Source organism: Culex quinquefasciatus, chromosome 2 (assembly GCF_015732765.1).
Source record: "Culex quinquefasciatus strain JHB chromosome 2, VPISU_Cqui_1.0_pri_paternal, whole genome shotgun sequence".
In the NCBI taxonomy this organism is placed as follows: domain Eukaryota; kingdom Metazoa; phylum Arthropoda; class Insecta; order Diptera; family Culicidae; genus Culex; species Culex quinquefasciatus.
Genome location: NC_051862.1, coordinates 196,926,369 through 196,953,730, shown reverse-complemented (window position 1 = coordinate 196,953,730; position 27,362 = coordinate 196,926,369). Strand labels below are relative to the sequence as shown.

General features: G+C 39.4%; 1 protein-coding gene across 5 annotated transcripts in view; it reads left to right on the top strand.

Moving 5' to 3' along the window:
* Positions 1-27,362, top strand: part of LOC6036481 (serine-rich adhesin for platelets) — a 129,915-nt gene that overhangs the window by 79,072 nt on the left and 23,481 nt on the right. For all 5 annotated transcript variants that reach the window (XR_005277799.1, XR_005277801.1, XR_005277800.1 and 2 more), the window contains exons 3-5: positions 6,841-7,116; positions 8,284-8,555; positions 27,186-27,335. Coding sequence is in view for 1 of the 5 variants with exons in the window: in XM_038257939.1 (XP_038113867.1) it covers positions 6,841-7,116; positions 8,284-8,555; positions 27,186-27,335 (698 nt within the window). In the remaining 4 variants the exon portion in view is untranslated. The remainder of the gene's footprint in view (positions 1-6,840; positions 7,117-8,283; positions 8,556-27,185; positions 27,336-27,362) is intronic.

The window sequence follows — 27,362 nt, the reverse complement described above, 5'->3', positions numbered from 1 at the left end:
ACAAACTTCAAACTAAAATTGACTCACAAATCAATTCTGAGAAAAAAGCTCGAGCCTTCTAATACGACTTATGTTTCCACGTATATCATTCAACAACTCGAACACATTGAAGTTCGTTTTCACTTTCATCTTCAGTGCTTAAGTGCAAGTGAGAGTATTTCTACCTTACCCTGCACTTTTCCATGCAATTCACAGCGAAACGCTCTCGATTTTCCACGTAAAATGAAAATTGCACTCATTTACAGCTGGGAGGTTCCGCGGCTGCATGGCAAATTGCTAGTGTTTTTACCCAGTTTAGTGCAACTTCAGGTAGCGGGGTGTATGGTAATAAAAGCGGCGTAAAATCACTCGGTCATGACGACGAGTTGGTGGCCGCGACTTAAAGGGGGAGGCCGCCACTCCCAACCAAACGACCAAGTCGAGGCCAAGAGATGCGAAAAGTTCGATGTTTCAGCCCCGGTAATGGCGGTCGTAATAATTGCAATGGACTTCCAACAACAACTAATACGAAGACGGCCGGGCTCCCGTTTGGAACAGTCAAATAACTATCATCTTGTCCACTCACTGTCATCATCGAGCGCCAATAATGATAGTAATAACGCAACCAGACATGAGTTCGGCGTCCCGCTCTCTCCCTTTTGCGGCGATGGCTTATTTGAAGCGCCGAGAAACAATCTTGCCAGGGGTTTGGCTTGAGTTCATCTGAAAGCAGAGGAAAAAACACGTTTTCTCACCTTTCCGATGATTGCCCAAGTCGCGAAGCGATTAAGTGGCGCTTTGTGTGGTGCGATTGTTCGGTTTTTAAAAACAAAGTGTCAAATTCTTGAAAATGGCACTCAATGCGCCAACATTATTTTTAGTGGTTGCGACAATGTGTGAAAATTGGGTTTCACAAGCCTATTTCTTAAACACGGAAAGGGGATCGATCGCCAAACCAGCGACCGAATTTTGCTGGGTTGGTTTTGCTGATATCAGCGAAATTTTTCTCTAAACCAGCGAAATTTTTCGCTGAAAAAGGTGGCTGCGCGAAATCAAATCCAGCAACTTGGTTTCGCTGGTTTGTTATTTACGAAACGGTTTCTTTTCCAGCGAAAGTTTTCGCTGGTTTGATACACATCCTTCCGACAGCCGTCATAAATGTTTGTTATTGTTCACGTTCGGAAGCGATTTGTGGCAATCGAATTGCTTTAGGGTTTTTTCAAAACAAAAAGCATGAAAAAGTTCTGCATCAAGTGTTCAGCATTAAAATACATACTCAACAGGTGAGGGTTCTTTTCAATGAAAAGAAGCACGTTTCCATAAAGTTCTCGCAGCAGAAAAATACGGTGCAGTGAAGCTGGAGATGTATTTGTACTGCTGCATAGATGAGTGCACAAATTGTCGCAGGTGGCAGCAAGAATCGTAGGCGAGGAACTTGACCATGGCCGCGGAACAGTTTGTGCTGTGGCAAGTAAGTACAACCTGGTTTATTTTGGCATAGGCTTCTGCCGCCAAAACAAAAAAAAACAAACGTCGGTGATAAAAAACGCTGATCAAGTGCAAAAAAAACACTGGTCCAGTGGAAACATTCGCTGAACCAGCGGATTTTTTGCCGGAACCAGTAGAATAATCTCCTGGTTGATTTTGGTACGAGCTGCTCCCGCCGGAAAAAAACCGGACGTCAGCGATAGAAAACGCTGATCCAGCGTAAAAGAACACTGGTCCAGTGAAGAAATCCGCTGGACCAGCGAATTGTTTCCCAAAACCAGTACAATAATCTCCTGGTTGATTTTGGTGCCCTGCCGCTTTTTCCAAACCAGCGAGAAAATTTTCTGATTCTAGCAAAACTGATCCCCCAAACAGCGACATTTTTCACCAAACCAGTGTTTTTTTTCACTGGTTTGGTAGAATTTCATCGGTTTCCAAACCAGCGAAAAAAATTAGCGATTCTAGGTAATTTTTGTGCAGGCTGAGAAATTAGCGACATTTTTCGCTAGTTTTTGCGAACTTTATCGCGATTTGGCGATGGATCCCCTTTCATTAATGATTTGAATTGAAGCAAATTCCTGTAAAATTGATAAATTGAATTGAATAAATAAAATTAATGATTTGAATTGAAGCAAATTCCTGTAAAATACAAATACCTAAGAGGAAATAATTAAACCATACAAAATTATTAAGCTTCGTCTACAACAGTAAACTCGTAGGATTGATAACGCAAGTGCTAATTAAAACTAAAATTCAATCCTAAAACTTTGCCTAAGACACCAAATCTCTTAAAATACCTTCCTCGGGGTAATGATTTTCTATTCGAATTTACTATATTTTACAGAAACTAAAGATACAACCATACCAACTCCCAACAAAACCTGTCCCCAGTTCAAACATCAATTAATCATGTCACAAAACGAGGAAGTCCAAACTTAGTGAGGCCCCCCGGCACGGTCACGGCCACTCGCGCCGAAAACAGTCCAAGTCGGGGGTGTCTTCAAAGTTGGCAAAATTCTATGAAAATAACACATGTCATGCTACCGCCTCTATTCTGGCCGGGGCCTGGCCCGGAACCAGGTGGACATTCCTTGCCCAAATCTGCTCAACAGTTCCACGCATTGTGGAGCAAAAGCTCCGAGCATGTGTTTTCACAAGGAGCTGAAATTCTGCGGTGGATTTTTTGGACTAGCAAATGAACCGCGCGCTGCTTAGCATAACAAAGAACGTCAATCAACTTTCCAAATTTGAAAACAAAGTGGCAAATTGGAAGTGAGGCGAAAACAGATCATAAACTACTATGGAAATGTTGAGCTCTACTTCAAATTAAAAAAAAATAAACAAAGATATCAAATTTCATCGGTTGCATACCTCCAGGCAATTCAGCAACAACTCAAGCTGTCCCCATTCACCCCAGCTAACCCTATACATAGCAACCCCACGAAAACAAAAACCTGTATAATATAAATGCAGCCGCTATTTGGTGGAGTGAGGTCCGGTGTCCAAATTTGGGCAGGTCATAGAGCAGCTCCCAAGTTTGGCCCCAAAAGAGCTCAAGTCAGAATTTCTGCTCGAAAGCAAAATTGCGGTTGTCATCATTTGTTTACAGTCTTTGGGCACGATTCAGGTGTTGTTGTGCTGTTTTAATATGAGCTAGATGTTGACGTGTGTTTTTATTTATTTATTTTTCTTATTGCGGCCAGTTTGGGCCACGGCCTTTATCGGGATGCGTGGGATGATGCATGCTTTTTTTGCGGGAAGGTGATATTTTTGGAATAAAAATAGCCGTCAAACTCGCGGGAAACAACTGAAACTCGGTACGATAATATGTGAGCTTTGGTTCGAGGGAAGCGGGTGTTCAGAATACTAATGGAATTTCTATTGAATTTTAGCTAATCTAAGCTTTAAAAATCAAGGAAGTTTCAGAACAACTCCGTAGTAACAGTTCAATGGGGCGAATCTACGATTGTAAACAAACAGTCTATCCCCCTTTTACTTGGCGTGAACTGTCACTTGAGCAAAAGGGATAGACTGTTTGTTTACAATTGCAGATTTGCCCTATTGAACTGTTACTACGGAACTATAAATGATTATTTAAACATTCAAATCGCTTGAAGATTAAGGACCAACAGAAAGGACTGGCACCTTAGCCCACACGGCCATCAATATAGCTTTATGACGTTTCGCGTACGCACACTAGCGCACCATTTGATTTTGCTGGCCGGACAAAATTTAACCTCAATCTTTTTCGTGTACGTACACGCAATACATGCACACGTAGATAACTCTATGGATAAACGCATATATGAGCTTGACATTTCGGTCAAGTAGATTTTCCATACTGATGGGCTACATATTTCAGAGTGTAATATTACATAGAAATTCCTAAAATAATGCAACATTAATTTTACACCCAGGCCTTTTACACGCAGCTGGATTACATTTTTTGCTGTGTAGTTGTTCAAAAGTTATGTTGATTTTCAGATAACATCAACAGTTCCGGCTCGGATGTCCTAAATGTTGACTTGCGACATCTTGCGTATATATTTGAAAACAGCCAAATCGAAGTGTTTTGACAGTTTTTTTGCCTTGCTTACTCAGATAAGACATAAGGGTGGAATCGAAAATTGGTTTCTTCAGCAACACATTTTTTGGGTCCCTTTTAGGATCCCAAAGAACCTCTCAAAATTTGGGAGCGATTGGTTAAGCCCACGATTGGCGCAAAGCGAATGAAATTTGTATGGAAATTACTATGGGGAAACTTGCATTTTCACATTTTCGAAATTACAAAATTCATGTTTTATTATTTTATGAAACTAACACCGTAGAAGTATAGCCCTCAATGTCCTTAACAACTCTCTCGAAGACAGTATTGTGCTTGCTTCTAACAACAGTTACAGAGCGTTCAAGAGAGTCATTTCGGAATACTCGGTAAAAATCATACTTTTTGCCAACACTGCCAAGTCAAGTGGAAACTTTCGTAAACTATAATATATTTGAGGAATTGGGGTGCATTTTAACTTAATAATGTCTTCTGAACATTTCTTCATATCGATTTTACGTAAGGCTCATCAAAATATAAGAACAATCGTATTTATTTTGTATTTCATGGTTCCTTCGGCAATGTTGGCAGAAGATGTGAGTTTCACTTATTATTTCAATACACTACTTTTGAAAACTCTGTATCTTTTTTGTGACGCACTTTAGCACCATACTGTCTTCGGGAGAGTTGTTCAGGGCATCCAGGGCTAAACTTCTACGGTGCTAGTTTCATAAAATAATAAAACATGATTTTTGTAAATTCAAAAATGTGAAAATTCAAGTTTCCCCATAGTAATTTCCATACAAATTTCATTCGCTTTGCCCCAATCGTGGGCTTAACCAATCGCTCCCAAATTTTGGGAGGTTGTTTGGGACCCTAAAAGGGACCCAAAAAATGTGTTGCTGATTGGATTTTTGTCATTTTAAATTTTTCCATATAACTAGATTCCACCCTAGTAAGACATACTCCTGCTCTAAAATTGAACTTTTCACAGAAAGCTCGTAGACCCAGTCATGTATACATATCGACTCAGAATCGAAAACTGAACAAATGGCTGCGTGTATGTGTGTCTGGATGTATGTATGTGCCAAAATTGTCACAGTTTGACTCGGTTTGGAGTCCCATACAGTCATCCCTCATATTCGGAACAGTTTACAGATCTGCCAATGTTCAACAAATCAACGAAAATCGATAATTGTACATAATGATTTGCTTTTCCCTTCATGTGAAAGCTTTTCTTGCGATCTTTCGATTGATGTATAGACCGGCTGTACATTTTTACGTTTTGTATCAAGTTTTTAAAGAAAAACATTGACCCTTGAAATCCACAAATTCGGAACAATTTTTTCTTACGATGTAAACAAGCTTTTTTTCTCTCCAGGAGTACATATTTTTTACAAAAAAAATACTTTACACTCTGAAACCAATAAAACTCAAGCTAAGTGATGTTTAACTTTTTTTTGTGAAAATATCAATTAAATTCAGGTGTTTCACAATTGTGGGAGGCACAATAACCTCATTGAGCAGACATTTTCTCTGTATAACACAGTCACTTGTTCTCGTTCTAGAACCCATCTAATGGCGCTAATTGAATTAGTTAGATAGCGCCCCATTAGGTGCGCAAGAACCAAGTCAACCAACAGAGATAATCACGTATCCCTAGGTTAACTAAACCACACACTCACAAACACACGGTAGCTGCGTGAAACTAGCAATTTAAGTCACTTTGACCGATTTCTAGCCGCACCGCGCGGTTTGCGATAATGATTGGAAAATTACACGAAAATTGTTCAAACAGACAAGCTGCAAGCTCTGGTGCGGCGCCTTTATTAAACCATTTCAATTTTATTTACCTTCCAGCTTGTAGAGCATGTACAAATTCTTTATAGTACTTTTTCGTCGTTGTTGTTGTTAAGATGTCGAGGCGCCGCAAATATCTATGTTTAATGGCTGCTTTGACTTGAAGTGGTTGGGGCCTTCTCGCGATAGGCAATTTGCATAATAATTTACCAGGTCGAGAGCGATTAGATTGTCACCGATTTGAGCCAGGAGACCATAAAATCTGAGCTTCTGTTCCGCGCTGCGCATGAATGATGGAGTTCGGAGCTGGGGCAGTTTGTGGTGATTTTAGCGTTGGGTTAATGGAATGGGGTGGACTATAGGAATGACTAATAGTGCATTGAATTCTTAAAATGATCATGATTGCAAACAATACTTTAAGTTGGATCAAACATTTTATCGATAGCTATCGAATTTTGTAAGATATTGAAATATCTAAAAATAATGAAACATATGAATCAATATGCTCATTTATTACAACGGAATCCATCAATCTCTCCCGTTAAACACGAGGTGTCACAAAATTTGCCGAGATTGTGTCACACAATAAAATGACACCTCAAAGCAAGATCGCCGCCGTGCGCCTGCCGTCACCTGAAAGTCATTACGGAGTAATAACGTGTGTCACCTCACTGTTCACGAACAAATCGTAAAGCCGGCGTTGGTTTCATTTGCCTTTGCCGCACCATAAATATTATATTAGAGGAGATGGAGACAAATTAAAATTCACCTCGGGCAACCCCCGGTTTTCGGGACCAGGAAGAGGCACTTTTGACTATGGTCAATTCTTATTGTGTAATAATGATGGTGGGGCACGTGTTGGCCTTCAGGAACTTCAGTCCAGACACTTAAGGTTGTAAATCGTAAAGATTTTCCCTCACAAGAAGGTTTTGTCCCCTCGGGGATCACTTTTAACGACTTGTTCAATTACTCGACTTGATTTATTGATTTGTGACCACTTCTTCCCTTCTCTCTCTCTCCCCCTCCCGCAGATGGTCTCACAGAACCTGTCCTCGTCGGACGGCAGCACCCAGCACACGCAGAAAAAGCAGATGGAGGTCCTGCAGGCCCGGACCGCGTCCGGCGGCTCACTCCAGGTGGTCCGCGCCCAAACCGTCCAAACGACCTCGTCACGCTGGTCCTCCTCCACGCTGCATTCCGAGATCTGCAACGGCACAACGACCAGCACCAAGTCAGCACTAACGACCAACGGCTTCTCGAGTCATCAGCAGTTCCACAAACCGCTCATAAATTCTAGTAGATTATTGGTAAGTGTGTGCAAATCGGGTGTACGTGTGCCACGCCAGGGCTTGTTGTTGTCCATGAGATTCGGGGCCCCGAGGGCACAACTTGACAATGTTTAGTAGCAGCAGCAGCTCGGTGCCAGAGTTTGTTGCGCAAAGCTCGAGAACGAATGATTCAGGACAGAACGAGATAATTCAAATTTGCGGTTAATTGCAATGGCCGGGAGGGTTGTGAAGAACGTGAGTTGAGCTGGGCATTGGATATCCAGAAAGTACTTAGTCGGTTCAATGAAACTAAGTTATTAATAACACCGAATAGCAAAAAATCTGATATAAGCAGATCTTTTACAATTTTTCCAGAGCACAAAATTATAAAATTTAAATAGGTATTTTGATTGAAAAACAGTCAAAATTATCAAGAATGTATACCAAACATACAATTGCTTGACGAAGTAGAGGACTTCGGCAATACAACATTTTTCAGAGAACTTTGGATAATCGAATCATAAAACAATGTTTCAAGTAGTTTTTATTTCACTGACTGACTTACAAAGCAAAATGCTCGAGCAATGTCACGCCACATCAAAACCAGTGCCAGTAATTGATCTTCCTTTGTACCAGTTGTCCCAGTTGTACCGGGCCTGGCCTATTGTTGTGAGACGACCAGCTGCCGGCAACCACCGTGGCACACAGTAGCCAAAATGGACACTTACGTCTACGGCCTCAATGACACCGGCAATGACCATTGAGTTTTCAAGAGACCAAGATCACCCCTCAATGCGTTCACCTACGCACACGTGTGGCCTGGACCAAGCCTAATAGCTGTGAGACGACCTTGATGTTTGTCAAACTGCTTGAAACTTGTTATTCAAAAACAGACAAATCACTCGGCAGTCACACTTTAGAGTTTTGTTTTGAAAAATTGTTCGGATTTTACGTGTATACAGCTGGTTGAGCCGAGATGATCTCGTCTCAGCTCGTCAGAATGACTAATGGCACTTCATCATCCATCAATGATCTTTATGACGTAATTAATAATTCATGAAATATATTGCGCCACACCCCGAACCCAGGCCAGCAGCATCTACGCGGGATGTCAAGCCTTTGGAAAAATATGCAACACGCGACGAAAAAAAAGACGGGTTTTCACACTAAATAACGACCAACTTCCATCTTTGGACCACTTCGCAGAGCAATGCAACTGGCAGCATCCTACACAACAGCAGCAGCAATTCCCACATGAGTTCGCAGAGCCCTCAGCCGACGACGGCAGCTTCATTGCTGCTGAACGGGCACCATCTCCAGCAGCAGCAGCAACAGGTTAGCAGTAACGGATTCTCCGATGTCAGTGGACTGCGGAGTGCCAGCCGGACACCGTTGGATTGGTTCGACAAGTTTAAAGATATTGGGAGCAGCGTCCATCAGCAAAACCTGCACCACAAGGAGCCGGCCGACGCTGATAGGTGAGTTTGGTTTTTGTTTGATACTGCTTAACCCTTTCAGGCCTGAATTTTTCTGAGCTGTGTTAATCTACAATTTTGGTACCAGTAGTTCATTTTTTCCATGAGTAAACAGAAACAGGCAAAAAAAAGTTACATTTCATTATTGGACGTTCTGGGTCCTCCAAAGTGTCCTGGAATATAGATCTTGGAGTCTACCGCCGTAACAACACGATTCTACCAAGATTCCGATTATGGTTCATATGCAGTGATGTCCCTGGGACCCTTTGGCAACAATATGAGCTATGTGGATCTCTTTTGGGATGTTCTGGGTCCTCCAAAGTGTCCTAGAATACAGATCTTGGAGTCTACCGCCGTAACAACACGATGGTACCAAGTTTCCGATCATGGTTCATATGCAGTGATGTCCCTGGGACCCTTTGGCAACACTATGAGCTATGTGGATCACTTTTGGGATGTTCTGGGTCCTCCAAAGTGTCCTAGAATACAGATCTTGGAGTCTACCGCCGTAACAACACGATTCTACCAAGTTTCCGATTATGGTTCATATTCAGTGATATCCCTGAGACCCTTTGGCAACACTATGAGCTATGTGGATCACTTTTGGGATGTTCTGGGTCCTCCAAAGTGTCCTGGAATTCAGATCTTGGAGTATACCTCCGTAACAACACGATTCTACCAAGTTTCCGATCATGGTTCATATTCAGTGATGTCCCTAGAACCCTTTGGAAACACTCTGAGCTATGTGGATCACTTTTGGGATGTTCTAGGTCCTCCAAAGTGTCCTGGAATTCAGATCTTGGAGTATACCTCCGTAACAACACGATTCTACCAAGTTTCCAATTATGGTTCATATTCAGTGATATCCCTGAGACCCTTTGGCAACACTATGAGCTATGTGGATCACTTTTGGGATGTTCTGGGTCCTCCAAAGTGTCCTGGAATTCAGATCTTGGAGTATACCTCCGTAACAACACGATTCTACCAAGTTTCCAATTATGGTTCATATTCAGTGATGTCCCTGGGACCCATTGGAAACACTCTGAGCTATGTGGATCACTTTTGGGATGTTCTGAGTCCTCCAAAGTGTCCTAGAATACAGATCTTGGAGTCTACCGTCGTAACAACACAATTCTACCAAGTTTCCGATCATGGTTCATATTCAGTGATGTCCCTGGGACCCTTTGGCAACACTATGAGCTATGTGGGTCACTTTTGGGATGTTCTGGGTCCTCCAAAGTGTCCTGGAATACAGATCTTGGAGTCTACCGTCGTAACAACACGATTCTACCAAGTTTCCAATTATGGTTCATATTCAGTGATGTCCCTAGAACCCTTTGGAAACACTCTGAGCTATGTGGATCACTTTTGGGATGTTCTGGGTCCTCCAAAGTGTCCTGGAATACAGATCTTGGAGTCTACCGTCGTAACAACACGATTCTACCAAGTTTCCAATTATGGTTCATATTCAGTGATGTCCCTGGGACCCTTTGGCAACACTATGAGCTATGTGGGTCACTTTTGGGATGTTCTGGGTCCTCCAAAGTGTCCTGGAATACAGTTCTTGGAGTCTAGTAATGCTAAAGGGTGCCAGCTCCTGGCGGGTTTCGCTTTGTAAGCGAAAGGATGGCTTGAATCCCATTTGTCGAGGCAAAAGGGGTAGGTGGCGGTCGAGGGAGGATTTTGACTGCAGCGTTAGTTGAATTTGTTCAAGTCATAAACCTCCCAAAACCCAACACATTCAATCTCTCGAACGATCTGTGGGCGGCTGAATCTGAGCATTGAAAAACTCTGTAGCAATACACGGAGAAATGCCTCAACTGCAACTTTCTTCTCGCTAACATAGTCTCAGGCAAAATTCGAGCTGAAAATTGGGCTATATGATCGGTATCGAACTATATATGGGTCAAAAATATACGAGGTTTCCCCTCAATCTCACTTATTTCCACGTCCGCGGATTGGTTTCTCGTGTTCGTCAAAGGGTCTCAGGGACATCACTGAATATGAACCATAATCGGAAACTTGGTAGAATCATGTTGTTACGGTGGGAAAATCCAAGATCTGTATTCCTGGACACTTTGGATGACCCAGAACATCCCAAAAGTGATCCACATAGCTCATAGTGTTGCCAAAGGGTCCCAGGGACATCACTGAATATGAACCATAATCGGAAACTTGGTAGAATCTTGTTGTTACGGCGGTAGACTCCAAGATCTGTATTCTAGGACACTTTGGAGGACCCAGATCATCCCAAAAGTGATCCACATAGCTCAGAGTGTTTCCAAAGGGTTCTAGGGACATCACTGAATATGAACCATGATCGGAAACTTGGTACAATCGTGTTGTTACGGAGGTATACTTCTAGATCTGTATTCCAGGACACTTTGGAGGACCCAGAACATCCCAAAAGTGATCCACATAGCTCATAGTGTTTCCAACGGGTCCCAGGGACACCACTGAATATGAACCATAATCGGAAACTTGGTAGAATCTTGTTGTTACGGCGGTAGACTCCAAGATCTGTATTCTAAGACACTTTGGAGGACCCAGATCATCCCAAAAGTGATCCACATAGCTCAGAGTGTTTCCAAAGGGTTCTAGGGACATCACTGAATATGAACCATGATCGGAAACTTGGTACAATCGTGTTGTTACGGAGGTATACTTCTAGATCTGTATTCCAGGACACTTTGGAGGACCCAGAACATCCCAAAAGTGATCCACATAGCTCATAGTGTTTCCAACGGGTCCCAGGGACACCACTGAATATGAACCATAATCGGAAACTTGGTAGAATCTTGTTGTTACGGCGGTAGACTCCAAGATCTGTATTCTAGGACACTTTGGAGGACCCAGATCATCCCAAAAGTGATCCACATAGCTCATAGTGTTGCCAAAGGGTCCCAGAGACATCACTAAATATGAACCATAATCGGAAACTTGGTAGAATCCTGTTGTTACGGCGGTAGACTCCAAGATCTGTATTCCAGGACACTTTGGAGGACCCAGAACATCCCAAAAGTGATCCACATAGCTCCGAGTGTTGCCAAAGGGTCCCAGGGACATCACTGAATACGAACCATAATCGGAAACTTGGTAGAATCGTGTTGTTACGGCGGTAGACTCCAAGATCTGTATTTCAGGACACTTTGGAGGACCCAGATCATCCCAAAAGTGATCCACATAGCTCATAGTGTTGCCAAAGGGTCCCAGAGACATCACTGAATATGAACCATAATCGGAAACTTGGTAGAATCGTGTTGTTACGGCGGTAGACTCCAAGATCTGTATTCCAGGACACTTTGGAGGACCCAGAACATCCCAAAAGTGATCCACATAGCTCCGAGTGTTGCCAAAGGGTCCCAGGGACATCACTGAATACGAACCATAATCGGAAACTTGGTAGAATCGTGTTGTTACGGCGGTAGACTCCAAGATCTGTATTTCAGGACACTTTGGAGGACCCAGATCATCCCAAAAGTCACCCACATAGCTCAGAGGGTTGCCAAAGGGTCCCAGGGACATCACTGAATATGAACCATAATCGGAAACTTGGTAGAATCGTGTTGTTACGGCGGTAGACTCCAAGATCTGTATTCTAGGACACTTTATAGGACCCAGAACATCCCAAAAGTGATCCAAATAGCTCATAGTGTTTCCAATGGGTCCCAGGGACATCACTGAATATGAACCATAATCGGAAACTTGGTAGAATCGTGTTGTTACGGCGATAGACTCCAAGATCTGTATTCCAGGACACTTTGGAGGACCCAGAACATCCCAAAAGTGATCCACATAGCTCATAGTGTTGCCAAAGGGTCCCAGGGACATCACTGAATATGAACCATAATCGGAAACTTGGTAGAATCGTGTTGTTACGGCGGTAGACTCCAAGATCTGTATTCTAGGACACTTTGGAGGACCCAGAACATCCCAAAAGTGACCCACATAGCTCATAGTGTTGCCAAAGGGTCCCAGGGACATCACTGCATATGAACCATAATCGGAAACTTGGTAGAATCGTGTTGTTACGGCGGTAGACTCCAAGATCTGTATTCCAGGACACTTTGGAGGACCTAGATCATCCCAAAAGAGATCCAAAGGGATCGAAGTGGTCCCAAATGGTCGTGAGGATGTGACTGGTAATAACTAAACTTCATTTGCCTTGAAAAATCGTTGTAAACCTGAATTATCTTCAACATTTTCTGAAGTTTCCAAATTTCAGGTTTTCAGGATGTTCTAGGTCGCCAAAAGGCCATTAACAACCACTCAAACATTTTTTCCTAGGTACAGCAACTCATAAATTACAACTTTGCTGAACAATGTTATATGTTTTGAGCACTGTGTGATTTTATACAACCGAATTTCGGTATGGGTCATATATGACCCATCAGGCCTGAAAGGGTTAAGAAAAACACATAAAATCTGGTGCTTTGTTCGGAAACTCATTTAAAACAACACCAAGTCTGTTTGTCCCATCGTTGAACTTCTACGCATAATTGTCCCACAAAGTATTTTCTATCACGAAATCATTAGTTCTGGAGTTTTTTTTTGAAAAGGTCCAATAAACCAAATTTTCAGTTTTTGCATTTTGGGTGTTTTTCAATACCCCTGACTCACGGCGTTTTCAAAAACACCCAAAAAGCAAAAACTGGAAATTTGGTTTATTGGTCCTTTTCAAAAAAAACTTAGCTACTTAGCATTCTATCTTGTTTACCTATTTTATAGCAAAAGAATCACTAATAATGATGATAAACTGCTAACTGGGGTGATTAGATATACATAGGGCAAATAGGAACCCACGGGACAATTATGCGTAGAAACACAGAAATCGGTCTTAAAATTTCAATCGCGTTTTTCTCAGTTGTACTTTTTTTGAACATGGGACAATTATGCGTAGAATGGCAGTTTAGGGGTCATACCAGGGATGCCACATGGTTTTTTTTAATGTCTGTAAACAAATCTGTGTATGTATGTGAATTTGTCTAAAATTCAATTATATCAATTTACAGTTACATAAATCCATTAAAAATAGCATTTTTACATTACGAAGTACATTTCGGTAGATATTTAAAAAAAAAATTAATTTAATAATTCTTTCGTCTGGCATCCTTGGGTCATACGTAAGGCTACCAACTGTACTGATTTTTTCCTTACCTTACGGATTTTCGACTCTCTTCGCGGATATTTAACATTCTGAAATTTTTGTACGGATTTTGTTTTGCATATTACGGATTTGTACGGAATTTTAAAAACCTAAAAAAATGCTTTTTTGATGTGGCAAAAGCTTTGCTAACTAGACATTTTTATTTAATTGTCAGTTTGATTTTAAATCAATAGTTTTCATGTTTTCCTCAGTCCAGGTTGATTGACAATAAGCCGATGCAATTTTTTTCAAAGTTTTTGTCCCTCGGTTCTGGCCTGGATCGAGGGGGGGGGGCAAAAAATAAAAAAATATAAATATTGAAATAAAAAGCCATACTTTCAACAATTGCATGGAAAAGGTGTTTTAAATTGCATTTTACACTAGTTCAGTTGTTTTGCAATCATTAGTTTTCAAAAAATGTAAGAATTGACGAAAACCAAACATTTTAGCAAGAAAAAAAACATTTTGCGATGATAATTCAATTCAATTCAATTCGGTTTTATTTGTGAATAATCAAGTTACAATGAGTTCATTTAGGTGCATAACAGAGTTTTGGTGTTCCTTTCAGCTGTGTTTTACATCATAATTCAATCTAAAAAATATTACTTAGGGGAAATTCTCGTATGTTTGGCAGGTTAAGCACTCGCTCCTAACTCCATCCAATTTGCTGATTTTCACTATTTAAACAACTAATTTTGCAAAACTTTTGATAGAAACTTGCTTGCTCACTTCTCATTGAGCTATTTATCACTCGATTTCAGTTGAAAACGCTTTTAATTAGCTTTAATTGAAAGTCAAAGTTCTGACCTGCCAACATTAGAGGCACGCTGAAATTAGATGCTGTTCCCCTATAACTATGGAACAGACAAGAGTAAGAAAAAGTTTTCAAAAAACATACAGAATTTTGTGATGATAAACATTGCAAAATTTCAAAAATTCTAAAGATTTTAAATCAACCCAAACATGCTAAAATTTATTCTAAACGCAAGGGAATGCATTTTAAATTAATTTCAGCTGATTGCACTTCAATTTTCATTGAAATTTTGAAGTTTAATATCAGAAGAAATAATTAGATGCTAGGGTATTAATGAATTCAGTTTTTTCAGTCTCTCTACATTAAAATATTTCAACCGGATGGATATACATATTTTGTAACATCTTTTTATTTCTGATCTTATAAAAAACACTTAAATTTCCCTAAACCCTCCCCGGCGCCGCCAGCTGCTCCACAAACACCACCTGCACCACCGGAATGGGCACGTCCTTCCCGGTGCAGCTATCGAACCGCTCGGCCACGGCCTGTGCCGCCTCGATCAAATCCGTCGTGGCCGCCCGGACGCAGTTCCGTATCCGTCCCGTTACAATGTGCTGATCGTTGACGATTCCCGACCAGAGGACAAACATTTTCACCTGCACCCACTGCAGCTGGTCGGGAAAGGTGGCGAAGAGTTGGGCGGCGCAACTTCCGGTCGTTCGCTGGCAGAGTTTGGAGATTTGCGCGTACAGGGCGTTGGTGGCGTCGCGAATCTGGTCCAGCTGGAGCTGGGCGAATTGGGCCGTTGACCGGAAGCTGGTCAGTTCGGAGGTGAGGCAGGTTGGGAGTTTCACGTAGGGGAGATTCTGGAGCTCTGGGATGTGCTTTTGGGCGCATTGGGTTGAGAACTGGGTGTTGCTGGTGACTCCTTGGTTGGTGATGTAGGAACTGATGTTGAGGAGGGTGTTGGAGAGGAGGGATGTGTGATCGTTTAGCAGGGAGTACATCTCTTCCATGGTGTAGTTGGTGCTGTCTTCGATGTGCTGGAGTTTGTAGGCGTTCAGGGCTGCCAGGTCGGAAAGGAAGGTGGTCATGTTTGTGACGTTACCTCCGTTGAAGGAGTCTACACGGGCGTAGACTGGGGCGAAGGTTTGGTTGATCATCTTAAACGTGTTGATCTGTTGCTGACTGATGCGTTGGAATAGTTCTTTGACTGTTCGATTGAAGTTCACTTCTGCGGTAACCACGTTTCGTACGGCGTTGTTGATTGTTGAGTTGATTTGAGCTTGCTGCTTGATGGCCTGAGTCCTTTCGGAGCCGATAGTTGATACAAAGGCTGTCACTCCCATTATGTTGATTTGCACAGCTTTGAGTGGGGCTGTTACGTTGGATACTAACGAAGCGTTGATGAAGTTGGTGATGCTCTGGAGGGTCACTGGAGAAGGTGAGTTGACTGCGTCGTTAGCAGCACTGGTGAGATTTTGCCAACCACTGGCCAGGTCACTCAAGCCACCTAGCAGTGAATCTAAGCTTGTACTAAGTCCCGCAAGAAGATAGGTTTTCGTGAGGCCTTCCAAGTTTCCCACGATCACTGAGGCGTTCCTGACTGCCGATGAAGTGTCCGGAATGAGTTTGTTTATGTTCCCAAACAATTCCGAAATATTCCCCTTTCTTGCCGATGCCACCGACATTATTCCACTCAAAAGTTGATCCATTGGTTTGCTCACATTATTCGCGATGGTTATGAGGGCCTGAATCGTTCCACTAGTGTCAACCTCGACGGACCCCTTGAATGTCCCATTTGTCCTAACCAACGCCGTCACTCCAGTCCCGATGGCTTGTGTGATGGAATTTGTCAACACTGGTACAGGAACATCCAGGCCGAAGCTACACTGAACACCGACACTACATGTCAGAACTAACAACAACAGAATCCACTTCATATCTTTCGGGGTTGCTGAACTTCACCGGGTCATGAACCGACTAAAAGAGGTAGCTATCAGGTCGTTGCTTTTATACTCTCTCTCCTCAGTGGGTCAGCGTCTTCAAATTTCCAAGAAATAGTAAAAACTTGCAGAATTCTTGAAGCACCTGGAGCAAAAACGGTAAACGGCTCCAATTATTGATAGTCATGATTCTTCGCGGTTAACGGTTCTTCAAGACTGTGCAGCTCGAACTCTTGAACTCGATCAATATTCAAGTATCGATCAGGTTGGGTCACCCTGCCAAATCAACCCAAACTTCTGCAGCAAAATCCCACGGAACTTTTGGTGGTGCGACTGCAGCGCTGAAAACGCCGCAAGAGGTCTACCAACAGTTCAAGCCCCACCAAAAAAACCTCCATTAGACGGCCGGTCGTCATCGTCGTCTCAGAGATCCAACGAGTGCACTTCAAGTTCTTCGACGACGACGACTTAGGCCAAGTCATCACTTCTTCGTGGACGCGCGTGGGTGCCATGGATTGCGGGTGTCGCTCGTTTGTCGTTTTTTGTGGCTTTCCCATTCAAGACTTCGATTCATCGATTCGTGGTGCGAAATTCGCAAAAAGAGCAATTCAAAAAAGTTTTTCTTTCCCGTGGTGACCGTGACGGTCAAGAAAGAATGCTGCTTTTCAGGGCAGCTGGTCGCGGTGCTTTTTGTGGCTACCATGTGGAGCGTTAGAAATTAGTTTTGGTATACATAGGTGTGCGCTAATTGATGCTTCCGTTCCCATTTTTTTTTTTAAGATTCAGGATGAGAGGTTACTCAATTCTCACCAAAGTGGAACAGTTGAATCAGCATCAATAAGTTTAATAATTTTGAAAGATGAATTTAAATTCAATTGATTCATCAAGTGACTCAGGTGCGATATTGGTATACCTTACCGACAATCCTGAGGTTAGTAACGATAGGTTGATACCAATTTCCAAACGTTCGAAGTGACAGTTTTTTACCATAAAATTGTTGAATGAAAGACATTGGAATAATAACAATGATAATCATCATATAAACTATATTTTTCAATACTAACATTTCCAATGCCTGTTATTGTTGAATAAACATTAAAAGCTAGGGTGTCCAAATCAATATATCGTCGTACTTGTGTTATCGTCGCACGCTCCCTTTGGGCCAAATTGAGTTTCGATTCGACGTTAATCCTGAGATATTCAACAAAAACCGTTAAATAATCTTGCAATGTTGACATTCTTTATATGGAAGTTGTTTTGATCTGATCGTGCTATCTTGACACACCCTGCTAGTGCGACAACTTGTCCAAGGAAATTTTAGGCTAGGCCCATGTGTCACAAGTGCATGCTCGTCTTATTTTTACATATCTTAAGCAGTGGCGGGCCTGAACTAATGTTTGATAAAAGTTGAAAATGCAAAAAAATCGTAATATTATTTTCATCAGATCGTTAAAAAACAATTAAACAAACTAGTGTTGCAAGTAAGATTCATTTATCTGGATTATAAGAAAGAAAAACAAAGATAACTTTCAAAAACGCGTTTTTTTATCTTTTTTTTTTATTTTGGTACAAAAAAATATGTGGTTTAAAATTGTATTGCTATTGTTTTGACGATTTCAATTGAATACAATTGGTCGTAGCTAGTTTTTTTTTGACTTTCTAAACACAACAATATAGTTAAAAAATCAATGAGACATCATCAAATTTATTAAAATGAAATTTGAATTCAAATTATCTTAACAAAAAACACTTTTTGCGTATTGGAGTTTATTTAAAAAAATGATAATTTATTTGACTCATTTTTCATTATTTCAAAAATATTTGCAGCAAACTTTGTTAATATGTAATTAATTTGCTTTTTTAAGGATTCTTTCTAACAAAATTTATTAAATACTAAAAAGTTTTTTTAAAACAACATCATTTTTGGCTTACTGATTTATTAAAAATCAATTTGAATAAAATACCTAAAACAGAAAAACTAATATTTAATGTAAACACACACATGTATGAATTTAATGTTACAATTATTATATAATTTGTAATTTGTTGATTTACAACAATCCAAGATTTTTTTATTGTATATTTCACAACTTGACGATGACAAGTTGTGGCACTATAACCACGGCAAATAGTGTCCAGGGCATTTGTGGAAATGCAGTGTCCCATAGGGCATCCAGTTTTCCCGGGTTTTTAATTCCCGGGATCCCGGGAAATTTTTGAAACAGTCATAAAACTATGTTTTCATTATATTAATTATGTTTTCAAGCTTAAAATCATAGAATTAGCTCAAAAATATTAAAAAAAATCAAATTATTCGCTCTACAGCATTGCCTTGGCGTTCCCGGTTACGGGATTCCTGCTCGAAACTTGATGTCCGAAGGCTTGATTGTTGAGGCAATTGCAAACCTCTTTTTACACCTAAGCTTCCATCCACCCAGGAATTCGACCGGCGACCTTTGGATTGTGAGTCCAACTGCCTACCAGCGACTCCACCGAGGCAGGACCCAGGAAGACGACTCCTACACCTGGACTGAGCTATCGACCTAACCTTTTAGGTTAGACCGGGGCCAACATTTACTTCCCCATCCGACGGAAGGCGTGATCAGACAAATCTCGTCTCAGAATTTGCCACCGGGACCTTCTGGGATAGAACCCAGGCCGACTGGGTGAGAGGCAATCACGCTTACCCCTACACCACGGTCAATATTAATTGATGATAATCTACACTTCAATCGAAACAAGGACAGCAATTTTTAGATTGTTTAAAAGAAATTTAAAAAAAACAGTTTATCTGTGTTGTGCTTTGGATTATAAATTAATCACAATTTTAAATACCGCCATTAAGGGTGACATTTAGTCTGGGGGTGAGATTGGGTCATACAAATTTCAGCCTTTTTTCTATGACCCAATCTCACCCTCAGACCCAATGTCACCCCTGATGACGGTACATTGTGATTCAAATTGAATATGTTTTTTTTTATAAATATATTTCAATTATTTATTTTTTCCAGATAAATTTCTTTGAAAATGTAATAAAAAACTAGAAGCAGAAACAAATAATATAATTCCGGTCAAAGCAAATTTTAGATAGGTTTTGAATTTCATGTTTTATATAAAACATATTAAAAAAAAATATCTTTGAGTAACTTCTGCCAGCTGGGGAAAATTGACACTACACTCTGAATAGTTACAGGAGATTTTAGGGCAATAAATTTGGAAATCGGTGTACTGATTGTTCTGTTCCTGTTTTAATGAAATCAATCAAATCATTATGGAAAAAAATGCGTTAACAGCAATAAACAAAAATAATAATAATAATTTTATATGATTTTTTTTCAAATTCAAAATTATAAATATACGTAAAATAAGGTAAATATAACACCCACGCTTTAAAAATATATAAAATATTGTAATCCCTAGGCATTATGTAAACTAAAACTACAACAAGTTTCCTTAATAAGCCAAATGAATGATATATTCCGAATACAAATGTAAATGCTTAAAAATTCTTATCGATTACTAAGTAATCAACTTGTTATATTTCCACAACTAAATCTGAATTTCCAGAATAAAATTCAAGATAAAATTTGATTTTTTTTTTTTCAATTTTGAAAATTCCCGGGACAAATTATTAAAAATCCCGGGATTTGGGAATTCCCGGTTTTGGAAAAATCCCGGGATTTGGGAATTCCCGGTTTTGGAAAAAATCCCGGGATTTTTGTCCCGGGGATTCCCGGGATGGACGCTCTAGTGTCCCGTCCCTTTCTGGAGGGTCCCAGACAACGATGCCAGATTATTTTATGGGAGATCTGTATTTTCTTGAAAATAAATTTGTATTTTATCTGTAACATGTCGAAATCGTCCCGCCCGTGTGGATCAATCGGACCGCGCACTGGACTCACAATTCAGAGGTCGCCGGTTCGAATCCCGCGGCGGGCGCTCTAAAATCCTTTTATAAATATGGGTATTCGGCGCCGTCGCTCCGTGCCATACATCCATACACTTAGGAGCCCAGGGCGGCGAAGTCCTTGTAGATCAGGGGTGCCTAAAGTATGGCCCGCGGGCCAAACGTGGCCCGCGAGGTGATATTTTGTGGCCCGCGGACCCATTTTGAATGATCATGTAAAATGGCCCGTTGACCACTTGTAAAGTGATTTTATACTTTTTCAGAATTAGGGTTTATTTTAAGATTTTTTATGTTAATCTTTTTTATTTTTTTATTAATAATATTTTTAATATTACTGAGGAAATAATTTGTTCCAAATATTTTGTAATTAAAACAATTTCACACGTTTCAATGTGAGTGAAACTAGTAAATATCGTCAAAACTTTTATCAAACATTTTTAGAAAAATCAAAAAAAGGTACAAGTTTGTTTTAGGTAGAATTCTGTAATAGTTGCAAAAATAAAAGTTTTCTTTATTAATTTGCAAGTCATATTGACCCTTTTATAAACTGACCCTCAAACTTACATTGTACTTTCTTAGGGATTTGAACTCATTACAGTTAGATAACGAATCTGATTGACTATCAACTGATTCAGGCAGACAAAATGTGGAAATCTGAGAATCAAGTTTGCAGCAAATATTTAACAAAGCTTTCGTCGATCAACCCACCCCTCCACCATTATTAAAAAATTGGCTCGAAAGCCAGGAGCAAAAATATATTTTCAAAAAACATAATAAAATGAAATTTAAGTGCATTTAGCTGAAATTAATTAAATAAGCATTCCTTTGCATTTAAAATCATTTGAGCATGTTTGGGTTTATTCAAAATAATTTGAATTTTAGTAAATTTTCGATGAAATAAATAAATGTTGTTTCGCTTTTTATTTTGTTGAAAATAATGATTGCAGGTTAACTATGCGGAAGCTTTCATCATTTTCTAAAAGTTTTTCATTAGCCACACTTAACTTATAGATGAATTGTTCAACATGTAATGTCACCACCATTTTCGAAATATAAAAACAAAACATATTTTTTTTTTTTGAAAACACAAGTACATTCAGCTAAAAACTTTTTTTTTCAAATACCAGAAACAACAAAATCAACACTACCGATAGAAACCAGTTATTTTGTGGTTTCTATTATTTTGAATACACTTTTTTATAATTAACAGAAATGTAATATTTTACATTAAAATAACGTAATTAATTTTTTTTAACAACCTTTTTTGTATATTTGGCCCGCAAGCACATTTGAGCTTTAAATTTTGCCCGGCCTCCAAAAACTTTGAGCACCCCTGTTGTAGATAAAAAGGAAGACACTAGTGGTTGGTACTATAGCAATGGTGGCCGACAGCTTTAAAGTCAACTTCGTTTTTTTTGTCGAAATCAAAGCCATAGAAGTCATTTCTTTTTTTTTTATCGGCAGATTTAAGCTTTTTAATCATATTAAAGCATAATTCACTTACTAAATTGTGGAAATTTTAAAATATAATCATTAAAAAATCTGTATATACAGATGTTTGTGACTTTAGGGATCGAAAATCTGTAAAATACAGATTTATCTGTATATCTGGCATGGCTGGTCCCGGAGCACCAAAACATCTTAACCGGTGGTTTCCAACGATGTATTGCTCTGACAAACAGGAACGTGAGCGGGGGATCCCCACGTTTCTTCCTCTCCTGTAGATTCAGAAATGTGTTGTTGTTTGAACATTCGTGCCCAAACTCAATCCTATTCAACGAATCATCTTTGCGGTCAACTTTACGTGGCCTGGCCACTTTAACGTTTGTGATATTGTATACATTTTTAGACAAATCTGGCTGACAGATATTTGTTAATTTTTAGTGAAGACAGAGCAAAAAATAAATTGACTTGTAAATAAATTTGTATGGGAATTTATTACCTAAAGAGTGGCAAAGTTTCCCAAAAACTTTCAAACAGCAATATTTGAACCAGATCCAGTTCGACATCGTTCCGGTTATCCTAACCCTCGTCAACCAGCTGCTCCTCAATCCTTCACTACTTCTCCCAGATGAGTTGGCTCGTGTGTTTGCTCACCCGTGTCCACCGAGTGTCCACCACAACCGCACCAGTCGCGAGGACGTCAAACAAATTTCACCACCCTCACGACTTCCAGCTCAAACGATCGCCAGACCTGTCCGCGAGCGAGTCACACGCAGCGATTCATTCGTCAACCAGCGTTCGATTCGCAAACAACAGTCCGAAGTCTCGTCTCTCTCTCTGGAAAGTGCAACGAAACGTGACATCGCCGGCCGGTCGCGGAACCTGGAAAAATTACGCGCGAAATAGAAAAGAAGTCATTATTTTGCACCTTTGAAAATTCACGGTAAAAAACGAAAGAAGAAAAATTAAACCACGTGCGCACGGGCGCGAAAAAGTTCAGCCCCCCAATTGTCGTCATCTGCCCAGCCCCAGTGAACAACACCGAGATCGCGCAACTTTCCCCCCGGGGCGGCCAACGTAAAGGTTGTTGGCCAAAGTCTGCGTCCGAAAGTTCATGACAGAGGAAGAAAACAACAAGGTATTAAACTTTACATGCACTCAGTTGTTTGGAAAAAATGGATTTATTGCAAGAAAACACACATACGAAAACAATAACTTTCTAAGCATGACTGAGTGTAGGTTAGCCAATGTAATCATTTCTTGTGCAAAATCAAACGAATCAAACGAGTGAAGGAAGCAAGAAAATAAGAAAAATCGTGAAAGCATTATTAAACAATCATAAAACCAAATTACAATAAATCTTTCGCTGGGCGGTAAGGTTGGCAGTCTCGTTCTGAGTTGATACCGAAGTCGTCGTCGATACCTGCCTGTCTGCCTACACGTACTTAGTAAAACGTTGAGCCAAAGGGCTGATATTTTTTATTCCGCTGCTGTTGCCGTTGAGAGTTGTGGCGCGTGAGTCAGTGTCCTATACCCCGCACTGTGATGCGATCAAGTAAACCTGCTCGTGGCGCAGTCGTTGAAGGTGGCAGTGATGGAAGAATGGTCACAAAGATCAACACTCAAAAAAATATTTTTTTACCTAAAACTAGCTTTAACTCAAGTCAATTTATCGAAAAATCGCAAAAGTACTTTTTGATTCCACATTCAATTGTACAACCGAATTGATTTCTGGAAACTTTCGAATTTGTTTATAGGACCTTAGAGCAGTTCTCTCAGATTTCGGTCGTTCGATTATTTTTTGTAGTTTTTAATCCGACTGAAACTTTTTTGGTGCCTTCGGTATGCCCAAAAAAGCCATTTTGCATCATTAGTTTGTCCATATAATTTTCCATACAAATTTGGCAGCAGTCCATACAAAAATGATGCATGAAAATTCAATAATCTGTATCTTTTGGAGGATTTTTTTGATTGATTTGATGTCTTTGGCAAAATTGTAGGTATGGATATGCACTACAATGAAAAAAATGATAAACGGTAAAAAAATTGGTTATTTTTTATTTAACTTTTTGTCACTAAAACTTGATTTGCCAAAAAACACTATTTTTATTTTTTTTATTTTTTTTTATTTTTTTAGAGGCATAAAATGCCAACTTTTCAGAAAATTTCCAGGATGTGTAAAAATTTTTTGACCGAGTTATGAATTTTTGAATCAATACTGACTTTTTCAAAAAATCGAAATATTGGTCGCAAAATTTTTCAACTTCATTTTTCAATGTAAAATCAAATTTGCAATCAAACAGTACTTTTGTGAAATTTTGATAAAGTGCACCGTTTTCAAGTAACTTTTTTGAAAAAAGTCACATTTTTTTTAAATAAGTGCACATATCTCAGCAACTAATGTTTCGATTTACAATGTTAAAATATGAAACATTCGTGAAGTTTTTGATCTCTTCGAAAAAAATAAAAAACCAAAACTAACATTTCAAATGGGCGTAATATTGAATATTTAGCCCTGTTGAAATATTAGTCTTGATTTAAGAATTTTGAAAATATTGTTTTCGAAAAGATCGGAAAATTTCATGAATGTTTCATATTTTAACATTGTAAATCGGACCATTAGTTGCTGAGTTATCGACATTAGAAAATGATGGGTTGTTTGGGTGATACTTAGAAAACATCAACTTTCCTGTTTTTAAACACTTGCATGGCAATATCTCAGAAACTAAGGGTCGTATCAACAAATTTCAAAATCGCAAAATATAGAGCTTTTCAAAAATATTTTTTTTTTCAAAAGTGGGCAAACATGTACACTAATTTAAAATAATGAAAAACTGCGACTGTTTTCAAAAAAGTTACTTAAAAATGGCTTTAACCTGGAAACGGTGTACTATATCAAAATTTCACTAAAGTACTTTTTGATTGCAAATTTGATTTTACATCGAAAAATGAAGTTGAAAAATTTTTGCGATCGATATTTCGATTTTTTCAAAAAAATCAGTATTGATTAAAAAATCATAACTAGATCAAAGATTTTTTGCACAACCTGGAAATTTCTGAAAAGTTGGCATTTTATGTCCGCTTAAACATATAAAAAAATAAAAATAGTGTTTTTTTGCAAATCAAGGTTTAGTGACAAAAAGTTAAATAAAAAATCACCGATTTTTTTTTACCGTGTATCATTTTGTTCAGTGCAGTCCATATCCAATGGATATGGATATTATCCATACCTACAACTTTGCCGAAGACACCAAATCGATCAAAAAATTCCTTCAAAAGATACAGATTTTTGAATTTTCATACATCATTTTTGTATGGACAGCTGCCAAATTTGGATGGAAAATTATATGGACAAACTAATATTGCAAAATGGCTTCTTTGGGCATACCGAAGGCTCCAAAAAAGTTTCATTCGGATTAAAAAAAAAAATGAAGTTCTGAAAAAGGACCGATTTCGTAGAGAAATGTTCCTTATAAAAAAATCCAGATATCAATAAAAATAAAATCGGTTTGTTCAAAATCGAATATTTTTGATACAAAAAGGCCGAATAGTCCTAATCTTAACCCTGAAAACATAAGAATTGAAAAAATGTTTAAAATCTCGAGAACTGGTAATATTGCGCATTAAATTGAGCCCTTTTAAAATTATTGCTTTTGTAAATTTTAAAATTCAAAAAAAAAAATCAAAGCGAGCCGATGTTGCTAGCTTGTTTTTAAGCTGTCAATCGAAATTTTAAAGTGCGAATGTATAATTTGGTGGAAACTGCGGCTGTCAATGTAAATAAACAACTACTGGTTGCCTAGTTTTTAGAATTCTTGTTTCATTTCCAAAAGTGCAATCAAAATAAAAGCTTGTTTTGCAATTTTAGAATAAAATAATTTCTTGCTCCTCTTTTTTTGCCAATATTGAAAAGGAGGCGGCATAAACTGTGAAAAATATTTAAAGCGGCCCAAATATTTTTAGAATAAAACCAGTTCAGTAATTTAATTAAAAAATTAATAAAAAGAATGCAGGCGCTCAAAGAATTATTGAATTTTTCAACTCAGAAGAAAATTAAACATTAACCTTCCCCTTTTCAAAACTGTTCCCTAAAATCAAAATCAAACGGACCTTTCAGTGGTCTATCAACTTGGTTCATTATTCATACCATCAGATTGGGTAGTCAGATCTTCTTAAATCAGGGCACTTATGTGCTTATAACTATCCAACGCATGATAGATCCGGACAACGTTTTCATCAAAATTACTGAGATCCGGCCTCCAAAAAGTTTATAAATAACACCTAAGTGCTTATAACTTTTGATAGGGTTGTCAGATCTTCAATCTTTTGAACTCGTTGAAAAGGTCTTTCGAATACCTTTCTAAAAACTTATGACATGACGAGGTTTTTTTTTTACAAAAATCACCCTTTTTACAATCTTGTGGACTTTTGTTAAAGTTGTTTTTTTTAGCATAACTTTTGAAGTGCTTAACTAAACTTTATCATTTTCAATATCGATTTATGGGACCCCAAGACGGATCAAATGATACCAAAACGGTCCAAATCGGGTCAGCCAGTGCCGAGATAACTCAGTGCATTTTTTTTTATTTAACATCTCACCACACACACATACATTTGCTAAAAAATTGATTCTGAGTCGATATGTATACATGAAGGATTTCGTTTTTCGACTGATATTATAGCCTTTCCTCAGTAAGGTGAGGAAGGCAAAAATTTGGTCAAAAGTACAAGTTAGGTGCAATATATTTTTTTTTTACAAAAATCACTATTTTCGAACAAACAAATAACTCGTCTGCAAAATTTTGATCCATACTTCTTAATGGTTTTAAAGATGCGGGTTTAAAACATATAAAAAAAATTCAAAAAATTAACACTGGCACCTCTGTGCACGTGTGTCTTGGTTCAGAATTAAGCAGCTCCAGCTGAAACGACAAACTCCAGCGTGCCACAGAACAGAGCGACATTCGGGCACGAGCTCAAAACCAGCGCGCGCGTTTTCTCGATCGCGAAGTGAATGTTTTATGACCCACGTCTCTCTCAGGCTGGTTCGCAGCTCGTGCGCGGGCGCCTACTCAGATCGCGTCGTTCGCCTGCTGACTGATCGAATGCATATTTGCTCAGTGTAGAACCAGTCCGAGGCCTGCTAAGATCGCGTCCAAGCGACGAACCCGTGCTGCCTGTTTGCTGCAGGCACTTTAGAATAATTAGCCGAAACCACCGACGCTCTTGACCAATTCGCGGGGTTCAAGTGTCCACTCAGGTAGCCTCGGGCTGGAAATCGTTTAATTTTGCACTAATTTTTGGGTCAACCAATTCTAATTTGCATACATTTGATCCAGAAATCAACCTTTTATTTAAGCTTTCTCGTGACGATCGTGTTCTGATTTCGAATGTTCCCTTTTGCTTATTCTCTCTCTTTCTTTATATTTTTCTGCAGTTTCCTTGCCCGTGGCAAAAGCATCTCGATCGAAGACCTCTCCACCGAACGTGACGAAACCAACTTCGATGACGACGTCGAGCCCACGCAGTGGAAGCGAGTCAGCAAGATCCGGCGATCACTTCAGTTTCCAAGGAAAACCGCCCCAAAGTAAGTTGGTGTGGTGTGAGTGCTTTG